Genomic DNA, 12,352 nt, shown 5'->3' on the forward strand with positions numbered 1-12,352 from the left:
TTTCTGTGAAGGCGCCTGCCTCCAAACCAAAATAGAATTCCTTGTGGTCTCAGTGCTTCAAGCTGTAATCAGTAAAGCAAACAACCAAGCTGCCACACTCGGTCCCAGTCAGGGCCAACACATAAATGCTTCCCCCAGCACCTCCCCACAAATGACCAAAACCAAATATCTGCATTTACTATGTAACAGAGAACGCGGCTCATTACCCCAAAGCCCCAGCAAAAACCAAAAGGGGCAGCACTGCCCCAGCTTTGACGCACCAATGGAGGGGATACGGCAGAAGGAGGTCAGGGGGAAGGAAACAAAGAATCAGCAGTGACACCAGGAAGCATGGACAGCAAGGCTGTGCCGGCAGAGCCCATCAGACCGGCTTGGGTCCGAGGGGGCAGCTCTGGCCACTGCTTCCCTTACTTCACAGCAGTACCGCCAAGGGCCGAGTATAGAGTAAAACGGAGTTGACAGTCTATTTCAGATCAAGTTGGCTTTGACCGTGACCCCCCCAGTGGTCAATGTGTTTAGTGCTGCCCTAGTCCTCCCTCTAGTCCCATCTGCGCCTCCACCCTCCAGCTCCTCCCAGGCACACAGCTGGCTCTGTCACTGACCTCATCACGCATCCGTCCAAAATGACTCTACCGAGTCTCGTCCTCTCGGTCACACATTCAAGGGTCCAACCCAAATAATAATAAACAGCAACAAGAGTGACGGTAAGAACAATCATTTAGAGAGCACCAACCATGCCAGGCACGGCTCCATGCACTTCACGTACACTGACTCACTAAGAGGCAGGTACTATCCCCATGAGGGCACTAAGACACCTGAAGGTTCAGTGACTTGCCTGACACACACTAGAAGATAACAGGGCTGCAATTAACCTCGGCAAGGGAACTTTGTCTTCCTCGACCCAAATGTCGCCGCTGGTCCACAGTGGAAAGAGCTCTGCCCGGCTCCCCATCAAGGAATGCCTTTCACCTCCTTCCTCCCCGCACCACGGGAGGAAGCCTGACTAATGAGACAGGTCAGGCCTTGGCATTCATAGGGCCACATTTTACCAGCAATGCAGTCACCTGATGAGTGCCGCACTTGCATTATCTCCTTCAATACTCAAAACAATGCCATTTATTCATCGAATGAGGAAACCGAGGCTTAGCTGCAAAGTGATCCCCATCCGGCTCCCATCACTTACTCGCGTTTAAATAATACATGTGGGAATGGCTGAGGCCAAGGTCTGCCTTTAGTCCCCAAATGACTAGGTTACATAAATGGAAACCACCTCTCTGAGGCTCCCTTGACTCCCAGACGTAAAGACAAAGGTCTGGGTAACGTCTGAACATCCAACACCACAAACGCTTCTAATGAAAGCCTCCCAGCCCCACATCAGGGACGGCTGCTGCGGCTTCGCACAGCAGGTCATGTGAGAGCAGGACTTACCAGCAGAGCGGCTGGCAAGATCAGGTTCCCAAGTTCAGGTTCATTCTCCACTCCTTCTACCTGGAAGCAAGTTCTAGGGACCGACACTGGAAAAGGCATCATCGCAAGAGCCACAGGGTCCCGCCCATCCCCCCCCAACCCCCCGCCCCATGTACAACCAGCCTCCATAGCCCTTTGGGAGAGCAGAGTGCAAAGAGCCTGGGCTAGGAGTCAGGAGACTGGAATTCAAATCCCTGCCTAATTTCCTTGCCATCTTTAGGTCTCCGTTTCCACCTCTGAAAGCAACGTTACTAAACTCGATCTGTGCGGGTCCTTTTCCTTCATGAGCTTTCTCCCACTGGAATACAAAACTCGAAGCTGCTTCTAGCAAAACCAAAAACAAGAATGAGAGAACATTTTGCTTCCCAATGTTAGGAATCTATAACTGGCAATCCAAGTATCTGACCAGCAGGAGATAATCAGTGCTCCACCACCAAGCGGATGTATTTCAGCCAAAATCCAAGACAACTGGCATGAGAAATATGCTGACCCACACTATGAGAGGTGTCTATTAATTTTCCTGGGCTACTGCCAGTGGCTGCTGGACCCACATGGCAACTTCCGTGGACCCCTCAGAGACCAGGCTCCTAGGCTGGCAAGCACCAGACTACATTTTCTCCGAGGCCCCTTCAGCTCTGATGTCCAGAGTTCCCAGCACCCAGCCCAAAGGCAGGGCTGTGATGGGCAGGAAGCCCGAAGGCAGCCAGCCGGAGAACCCTGCAGCACTCCAACCCAGAGTTGCGGTTCTTCAGCCAGGGCTGCAGGCAGCTCACAGGCAAAGACAGGTTAGTCAACAGTCCCAGACCAAGTATGCCAGGGTGGAGCTGGAAGCCACAGGGCCTTTTGCACTTCTGCCGAGCCCAGGGAGGACCGCTGGCAGTGCTGTCTCTGACTACAAAAGACAGAGATTTCAAGAGAGGTCCAACAAGAGGTCTCTTAAGAGAGAAAAACAACTTTCCCTTCTTCTTCTTCTCTACCCCAAACTATCTTTGTCTCTCTCTCTCTCTGTCTCTGGCACTAGAAATCACGTAGAGATAAGAAAAATAATCAGTAGACATCTGCAAGACAAAAAACAAACAAACAAACAAAAACTAGCAGACAGGAAGTACAAAAGAGTGAACTAGAGATGAAACAGAAAGGCTTTCAGATCCAGAGATCCTGCACTCAGAGCATTCACTACTGTGTGACCTTGGGGAACACACTTTACCTCTCTGAGCCTTGGTTTATTCATATGTAAAAGAATGATAAGAATGCTATCAGACAGGGATTTTATTAGATGGTAGAAGTGGACAATGGTTTTTAAGCCCTAAAGATGTATATAAAAGGCAAACAGCATTAGCTTGGACTAGCCGGCTAACAGGTTTGAGCCTCATTTTAGAAAGAGGATGAGTTCTGGTACATAAAGGAAGTGTCCTTCTCTCCTTGCTTCTATAGGCAAATGTATCCTTCACTCACTGGCCTTTGCTGGTTATGTCCAGAGAAAACTCACCCTAAGTACCTCGGGACTGAGGGTTGAGCCACAGAGCCCAGAATTTTGCATGGGACATTGGCATCGGGGAAGACCTGTTCACCTTTTGTTGTTTTATCTTCAAGAGTTCAGCGACAAAGTAAGCACATATTCTTAACCTTAAGCAATGCAAAGGACCAACTTTGATTTTATCTAAACCCTTCCTGAGACTTGTTTTTTTTAAGACTACAACCAAGTTTAGCAGCCACTAATATAAAGGAGCACTTCCTATTAAGTTTGCCAGCTTTTAAGATTTAAGAGAAGCAATGCAATTGCATTCTAGAACACTGGGAGCTGATGAACAAGGTCAGACTCCAAGCCCCGGCCATACAGGTCCTACATGTGAGATTCCCTAGAACAACACTTGAGGACTTAAAAGCATTTATCTAAGATTGATGACCTCTAGTCATCAGCATGGAAGAAGATGCCCCAAAGAACATGGATAAAAATGAAAACTTACATGGGTGGGAGGAACCACATACAGATGAAGTCTGACTGGCATGCATGGAAACACTATGGATATAGGATTAATTCCCAAATCCACTACTTACCGTTTGTGTGATGTTGGGCAAAAGACTTAACTATCATAAGATGAGGTCAATGACCATAGTAGGGTAAACGTCAGTGGCTGGCACACAGTAAGAGCACTAACAGCTGGTAGCTACTGTTATTCTGGAACCGGCCTTGATAAGGAACCTCCATTCCACACTTTCATTAATTTCTTCATTTAGCCAAACATTTCTATGCCTTCAGAAAGGACTGAACACCTCATCTGCCCATGCTAACACAAGCCAGCCTCTGATGCAAGACCCACACTTGACTGAAAACCCCCTTAACAAAACTTTTAGACTGTTGAGGGCAGGGCTGTTCATCTTAGCATGCCCAGGGTCCAGCACACTTCAGGCCACGTGTATGGACAACTTGTATACTGACTGGACGAGTGATTCAGCTTGTGTCACAGCATAATGCCCGATGTTATTTTCCCCCACCTACGAGCTGCCCCTTTCTACCTTGTTAAGAGTGATGGCCCAACTGAGCTCTCTCTCCAAGACCATCAGATTCTCCATAACCTAATCCAGGTAGCATCGCCCCCCCTACCTCCACTAGGCTGTACACAGCAAGCGCTCCCCCAAAATATGCTGAGTGAATGCTGTTCCTGGATGATGCCAAGTAAGTTCCCACATTTGAATCTGAAAAACCACACGCAAATCTGTGAAAGCACAGCAGAGAAAAATTAGTGCATTTAAGTATTACCTTGAAGAACTCCCTGGACCGTGAACATGAAGAAAAACCAAGCCACCTAGGAACTTAGGTACCTCTGTTTCATGAGATCAAAATGAGAAGGGACAATAAAAGTGAAGCCTCCTTGGGGCTTCCCTGGTGGCGCAGTGGTTAAGAATCCGCCTGCCAATGCAGGAGACACGGGTTCAAGCCCTGGTCCGGGAAGATCCCACATGCCGCGGAGCAGCTAAGCCCATGCGCCACAACTACTGAGCCTGCGCTCTAGAGCCCGCGAGCCACAACTAGAGAAAGCCCGTGCGCAGCAACGAAGACCCAACACAGCCTAATATATACATTTATTAAAAAAAAAAAAGTGAAGCCTCCTATGTTCCCTACAAAACCCCTGGAATATGTCTTTGTAGACATTTAGAACGTCTACTTTTTGTCTTAACTGTTTAGGATTTCATTTACTTACAAGCCATTTGACCTTGGAGACAAATCACTTCATCTCAGTTTTCTTCTCTGTAAAATGGAGGTAACAACTGTCCCTCCTTCATAAAGCCTGTATGAGGGTTAAGTGTGATCACGCGTGCCGTGTGTCTTCAGTGCGCCTGGTAGAGAGCAGCTGCTCAATAAATGGGCAGAACATGCCTCCTTCACCGTCACCCAAGGTAAAAGTGCTGGGCCAATACTAAATAACCAAGCCGACCTTCGTGTATCACACTGGACTCTCCCCATCACCAAGCACTAAGTATGGACCGATCTAAGCCTTTAGATGGAGAGTCTATCCTACTCTCTCCCCGGACAGTGGTCCTGGAATGTGCCTGCTTGCTACCGTCTTGGGAAAGCTCTGCCTTCTCCTAGTCATTTACTCATAATTTCCAAACGGTCACAAGTCAGATGGCACACATCAGTGTGCTCTGGTTGCTGAATAAGCAAAACACTGGCTTTTTGCTTGGAAAACACTCACACACCAGCATGAAACCTTGGCAGCCCGTCTGCTCTTGCCTCTCAAAAGCAGCCACTCATTGTGTGCCAGCCACGCCGTGACTTCCAGAGTCATGTGGGACCCTTTGCCCCCAAAGGTGAAGCCCAGAAGTAAACTCTTTTCCTTTTTTACCACATACTTCTGACCCAGCTCCTTGAGTGCACATCACAGAGAGATGAAAGTAAACGCGCCAACATCTGCAAAGCACAGAACTCTTTGCCGACAGGACGCAGCAAAAGGGAGAGTGTGGGCTAATTTGGGGTTCCAAGCTAGGAGATCGAATACAATCTTTTAGGTGAGACTTAGGAATCCAAAAAATTTCATAGATAAATAGGAAGACAATTAGCAGAACTAGAAAAAGATTTAAAAAAAAACTCTAAGCTGCCCCAAATTAATTCCTGTTCCTGAGTTTCCACATCACCAAAAAACTACCCAAAAGTTCTATTCCTAAGAATAACCACAAGATAACACAAACAGCGCTCTTAAAGTTTCCATATATCTCACTCATGAAGCCTAGGCCAACAAGATTTCGCGGTCTGGCCCAAAATTTTTCCTTATATTTTGAGGATAACAACCTTAAGCCCCATAATTTTTTTTTGATTAATTAATTTATTTTTTGGCTGCGTTGGGATTTCATTGCTGCGTGCGGGCTTTTCTCTGGTTGCAGCGAGCAGGGTCTACTCTTTGTTGCGGTGCGCGGGCTTCTCATTGCAGTGGATTTTCTTGCGAAGCAACAAGCTCTAGGTGCGCAGACTTCAGTAGCTGAGGCTCAGTAGTTGTGGCTCGTGGACTCTAGAGCTCAGGCTCAGTAGTTGTGGCTCACGGGCTTAGTTGCTCCGTGGCATGTGATATCTTCCCAGACCAGGGCTCAAACCTGTGTCCCCTGCACTGGCAGGTGGATTCTTAACCACTGCTCCACCAGGGAAGTCCTAAGCCCCATAATTTTTAAGAACTGAAATGTGATCCACTCAAGACATTTATACTAATGCACCTCTTCCACATAGGTAAGCTTGGGTGGGTGGGGGGGGATTAAAAATTCAACTGTGGTGATTATCAATTAAGAAACTAAAGGGCATATTTCACATTTATGCTAAAGGTAATCATTCACGAGTCCAACGTCATGGAATACAATTCAACAGTTAAAAGATGCAGACTGGAGACAATGACTTCTTGACCAGGACTGCACTTGAGTTCAGAAAAACAGTTACAAAATTATTGTGCCACTCTCTATGAAACATTCATTGAGAACATATCAACCGTACTCCAACATGACACTTCTGAACTTCCAGCCTGGTTCCAAGTCCTTCTCAAGTTCATAGGTGACCACGTTTGTATCATCACCAGGTCTGTTTTTCTATCTAACCTTGCAAAACAATATTCCTCGCCAAAAAAAAAATGTATCTGCTGTATTTGCTGTTAAATTTAGTAACCTCAAACGAAGATCAAGAGCAGCTGCATGTAACTTTAAAACATTAACCCTATCCTCTGGTGTGGCCGCAAAACGTGGGCACATACCCCTACAAACAGCATCACCAACTATATACTTACCCTTATCACACCCCACACAAACAGAACACAGTGACACTATCTGAATGTGCAGAAAGGGAAAGTTAAAATAATTGACAGCTCTATTAGCAGGCACTGAAGAACTTCTCTAGAAGGAAAATAACCGCTCAGTCTAACCGATGTCACAGCCCTTAGAAGCATACAACTAGTACAGAAGAAGGATGAAAAATGCTCCCATATCAGCATGTTTCAATTTATCACAATCAAGTGAAGGACAGACTTGTCATAGGGTTGAATGCCTGGCAAGTCCGTTTAATCCCAGACACCAAACATCAGGCTGGTGCGACAAACAGGCAGTTGACAAAAACAAAACCAAAACAAAGAAGAGAGCCATTTACCTCTGGCTTTCCAACACATCTAGTTAGATGGTATTTCTCCAGCTGAATTTCAAAATTCAGTTCAATAACCCAACATTAACTTCAGAGAGACTCCAGAAGCAACCTCAACTGGCATAAAACATTCAGACTAATATGCAACATCAGGCCAGCAAAACAGGACCCAGCACTAGCAGGAACGTCTCCCCTCCTAAAATTTAGGGCCCCTTGGCTTCTGAACACCAGTTCTGCTTATAACCTGACCCAGAGCGAGTATCAAAGCCTGCATCAAGAGCAGTTTGCCCACAGAAGCCCAAGCTTCTTAATGTTACAGAGGGGGAGCCATGGTGAGCTTAAATCAGAAAGAGCTTCCCAAACCTCAAGTAAACCAACCACGCAATAATAATCTAGGCAGGGAAAACGATCTGCCTTCCTAACTTCCCCCAATGCTGTCTTTTTCAGTTGAAATAGGTTTGGCTTCTTTGGAGGGTAGTGGTGCTTTACAGCACTTACAGATGGGGCACAGTTCCAGGACAAATGCCTATTTTTATGGAGGTTCGGAGGCTTCTGCAGCTCCTGGGCTTGTGGGTTCCTCCTTATCTACCCACTCTGCCTGATCACTAATTCACTTAAAATTTTAAAGGAAACTGCTACACCCTTGGCTCTGCCCTGGGCACCCACAACCTTTCCCCGGTGGACCCAGATAAGAGGAGCTGTTCTTTCTGCAGTCTCAGGCCTCCCTTCTTCCTGTCTAGCCAGCTCTTCCAGGCAGCATCAGCCTCGGGTCTGCATTCACAGCTTAGGAGTTCCCTGTGGGCAGATCCTGCTGGCGCAGCAGCCTCAAACCCTACCAAACCATCCAGCCAGGGGAGGAGGGTGAGGACCAGTCTGCACAGATATCTCTTTCCACCCAGGGCTTTAGGACTAGAAGGGAGGAATCCTGGGGTGGAGGCAGTCCCGGCCTGAGCCCCCTCTCACTCCTTTGGGATTTTTCCACCGGCCCTCGCCTATGCAGCGAAGCCTGCCTGGCCAAGCCGGGCCTTGGAGAGCTGCATTCACTGACCATCGCCCAGTCCCCTACTAGTGACCTTGGCCACAGGGCTTCGCCTCCCTCTGCCCTCGGTGGCCTGACACCACCTACTTCGCGGGTTACGAGAGGGTCACAAGGATGTGGAAAGCGCCTAGAAGCCTGTTTGGCACCCAGGAAGGGAGCAAGAGAGGGAGAGGACTTGCCTCTTCTTCTGCCTCGGGCTGTCCAGAGCCCGCTCAGTTCTCTCCCCACCTCCAGCTCCGGGGGAAATGGGGCGGGGGCTGCACATCCGAAGTCCCCCGATCACCTGGGAGCGCGGTGGGCGGAGGGGGTCCCGGAGGGGGTGTGGCTCCCCAGGCCCCAACATCCCCATCCTCCCCGGCTCGGAAATCGAAACAATCCAACTGCGAGGCGGCGGCCGCGAGGGGAGGCAGCGAGGCATCCCAGCGGGCGGGCCGGGGTCCCCGGCTGGGGGCCGGGCGCTGGGGGGTGCGGGGGGGATGCGCGGAGGGCACCGGCCCCGACCTACCTCCTCCAGCAGCGTCACGGTGTTCCTGCAGTTGTGCAGCCGCGTGGTGAAGCTGGACGTGGTGGGCGAGTTGTAGTCCTCGGTGGTCTCGGCGATAAACTCGGAGACGGAGATCTGGTCCGGCATCCTGCCGGGGAGGGCGAGACACAAGCGGGGGCGAGGGGTGAGTCACGGCGCAGGCTCCCGGGGCCGCGGGCCGGCCGGCGGCTCATGAACGCCCCGCGCGCAGCCCGCCACTCGCCGCCCGGCCTGGAGCGGCTCGAGATCCCGGCGGCAGCGGCGGCGGCAGGAGAAAGGGCTGGCGGCCGAAGCAGGCGGCGGCGGCCGCGGCGGCGGCGCTCGGCGCGGGGCCCTTCAAACTCTGAGCGGCGCGCGAGGCAGGGGACTCTCGGGGACCCGCCTCCCTCTGCTCATGCCGGCGGCGGCGGGGGAGGGGACGCGGCGCTGCGCGGGGGCCCGGGCTGGGCAGGTCGGGGCGGCAGGCGCTGCCTTCTCACACGATCTGACAGGCGGCGGCGCGGACACCGACTGACTGAGCACACACTCCCGCTGGCGGGCTGGCGGGAGGCGGGCGGCGCTCCCGCTACAGTCACGGGGACAAACAAGGAAGTGCTCTGCGCACGCGCCACCGGGCCCCCCCCGCGCCGCCGCCGCGGCCCCCGCCCCGCCCCGCCGGCCCCGGCCCCGCCCCCGGCCGGCGCCCCCGCGCCGACGCCCGGGCCCCGTTCCGACGCCCGCTCCCGGGCGGGGGCCGCGCGGGGCAGCGGAAGCCCGCGTCCACGGGCAGCCCCCGGAGCGGTTACTCCGGCGAGCTTGTTACGCGAGCGTTTCGCAAGAAGGAGGACCAAAAAAAGTTGTGCGCGTTCTTTTTTAGCCCCGTGTGGGTGCAGGAAGCGAGGCCCGGAGAGCCGCCTCCTGCTGCGAGAGCCGCGGGCCCGGCGACAGGGGCACGGGGCGGCCCGCGCGGCCGCAGCGAGGAGCCGGCCCGGCGCCCGGGCTTGCAGCTGCCGGCTCGCCGGCTCCGGCCCTCACTCCCTTTCAGGGCGCTCACCGCCTTTGGAAGGCTAGTTTTGTGCAGTTTGCTTAAGTCGCTAAAATGCTAAGTGAAGACACATGAAGGGTTCTTTCTTTTTTATAATTTTCTAATCTTTCATTTGCATTTTTTTTTTTAATCTGAAGGCCAGACGAGGGTCAGGGGTGTAAAAAGGTATTTCCCGAGGTGCAAATGGTGTACAACGCCAAACAGATGCCAAATTTCAGCAGAAAAATTACCAACAGATTGCTCATTCCTCGGCCCTGGCAGATGGCTATTTTGCTCAATCTACGTAATCCAAAGAATCCATTTAATTTCTCACCATTGATTGTGGATGAAATTGGTTTTGAAAAAAAAAGCTAGGCCCTTAGGAAGCGCCTCAGGATTGGCTCCTGTAATTGGAGCCAATGGGAGCCGCCTGGTAAACTCAGCTCCCAAATGCCCCCCCCCCTGCCGCGCCCCCGGCAGAAGGCTGGCCCCGGGGCCTCCCCTGGGATTGAGTTCCTGCCATCTTGTACGGTTGTCTTGTTGTCTGACAACCTTCTGCAAACTACAACGGGGTGCCTCAAGGCAGGGTGGGACCTTGTGGACCTGTCTTAGCATTGGGCCTGGGGGGGATTGTCGAATGCAAACGCATCTCCTCGCTCACCGTCAATAACTACTTACTAAGGCCCTACTATGTGCCCTGGAGATTCCTCAATGACAAGGAGCTGCTCTCCTGACCTTACCTTCTAGTAGGGAAACAGACAAGCAATACTTGTGTAGTATAAAGTGGAGCACATATAGAGTAACAAAGTGATGCAGGTGCTATGGTTATAAGGAGCGTTCAGAGAAGGCCTCTCTGACAAGGTGACATCTTGAGCAGAAAAGAGAATGAGGGGCTGCCTCGTGCTGTTGGCTCTGCGATCTTGGCCTTCAGTTGCCTCCCAAGAAGGGGAACGATGAGGGCACCAACCCCATGAGGCTGTTAAATAATAACGGATGAGAAAGTGCTTTGTGCACAGGAAAGCCACTGTGAGAGTTCCAGCTGTTTTGTCTGCCTGTGCTGGCTGTCCTGAACCTGCACTGTGCCTTCAGAGAACTGTTCATTTCTGTTAGGAAGGCAAGCCTTTCAGCTAATGAAAGGAAGGCCTTGGTAAGGCAGCATACACCAATAAAGACTCTTCCCTGCCAAAGTGAGGTGTTGAGACATGAGTTCTGAGAGGCATTCTAAAAAATAAGTAAAGAAGCAAACAGGCACCCTCCTTCTCCTCATTCACACTTTAAAAGTTTGGTTTGGGACACACCAAGGCTGAGGTTCTGGGGAGACAGCCAAATGGCCACTGCAGGACATTTAAGACCTGCACCCGGGGGCTTCCCTGCTGGTCCAGGGGTTAAGAATCCGCCTTCCAATGCAGGGGACACGGGTTCGATCCCTGGTCGGGGAAGGGACCACGTAGGCAACTAAGCCTGCACTCGGCAATTACTGAGCCCAGGTGCCCTGGAGCCCATGCGCCACAACTAGAGAGAAGCCCGCACACCACAGCAAAGAGCCCGCGCGCCGCAACTAAGACCCGACGCAGCCAAAAATAATAAGTAAATATTTTTTAAAAAAGAAAAGACCTGCACCTGGAGGTCACTTGCTCATGTGCTGTTGTTGACAGACTGGCGTATGAGCCACCAGAAGAAAATCCTACCTCTTTTTCCATATACTAACTGGGTCATCCTGCATCTAGAAGGTTCTGTGACTGGAGCAAATATGGCCACTACTAGCTTGGGCTAATCAAGCTCTCTGAGCCTCCGTAACCGCATGCTACCCCATGCAGCAGTTGAGAGCCCAACACCCAGCACTTAGACTTCCATCCATTCCAGGAAGACCTTCCTCTAGGCTGGAAATCAATTTAGACTTTGATTTCGCATTATTTCTACTCTTCCCTCTATTCCAAGTTGTCATCGAATGCCTGTCACCTCCGCTGGGCTGGTAGCTGCTTCCATCCCATAGGTATGGCTTAGAGTAAACACTCGATAAGTATGAGCCATTACGAAAAGCCTAGAGTCGGTGAATAACTGCCTCAACTCCAGGAGGCCTGGATTCCAGAGCTTTCTCTCCTAATAACTGATACTGTCACCTTGGGCCTTGGTGCCGTCACTTGTAAAATAAAGGGGTGGGTGTGTCAAAATGACCACACAGATCCCTCCCAGCTGGAGCTGAGTCTGTGCATTCCCTCAGCTCTACAGACGCAAGGAATAAAGAGTGTTAGGACAAGCTAAGCTAACTGCGATGGTCAACAGCGGGGCTTTCTTTCTTGACGGAACTCACCAGAGTCCAAACTGCTGCCACCAATTGTTGTTTCAGTTTCATTTGAAGATTATGTTATGTATCTGCTCCTCCTCCGGCCAAGAAAGGAGTATGTGAACAATGAGATATTGTGCCCGGGTAAATATATACCTCCTTAGACTCGGCTGCAATTAGAATTTCAAAGGTTCACACCTCCACCCGCCATTTCTAGAGTTCATGGGCCATAATCCTTATTTATTTATTTATTTATTTATTTAGCGGTACGCGGGCCTCTCACTGTTGTGGCCTCTCCTGTTACGGAGCACAGGCTCTGGACGCGCAGGCTCAGCGGCCATGGCTCACGGGCCCAGCAGCTCCACGGCATGTGGGATCTTCCCGGACCGGGGCACGAACCCGTGTCCCCTGCATTGGCAGGCGGA

The 12,352-nt window shown here is 51.1% G+C and overlaps 1 protein-coding gene across 6 annotated transcripts in view; it reads right to left on the reverse strand.

Annotated features, from left to right (window-relative positions):
• ASAP1 (ArfGAP with SH3 domain, ankyrin repeat and PH domain 1) overlaps window positions 1–12,352 on the reverse strand; it is a 348,560-nt gene that overhangs the window by 262,611 nt on the left and 73,597 nt on the right. For 5 of the 6 annotated variants that reach the window (XM_060128595.1, XM_060128596.1, XM_060128594.1 and 2 more), the window contains exon 3: window positions 8,623–8,749. In XM_060128595.1, the coding sequence (XP_059984578.1) occupies window positions 8,623–8,749 (127 nt within the window). Of the gene's footprint in view, window positions 1–8,622; window positions 8,750–9,119; window positions 9,219–12,352 lie in introns of those variants that run through there. The other variant, XM_060128591.1, reaches the window with a different exon arrangement.

This window comes from Lagenorhynchus albirostris, chromosome 17 (genome assembly GCF_949774975.1).
Source record: "Lagenorhynchus albirostris chromosome 17, mLagAlb1.1, whole genome shotgun sequence".
Taxonomy (NCBI): domain Eukaryota; kingdom Metazoa; phylum Chordata; class Mammalia; order Artiodactyla; family Delphinidae; genus Lagenorhynchus; species Lagenorhynchus albirostris.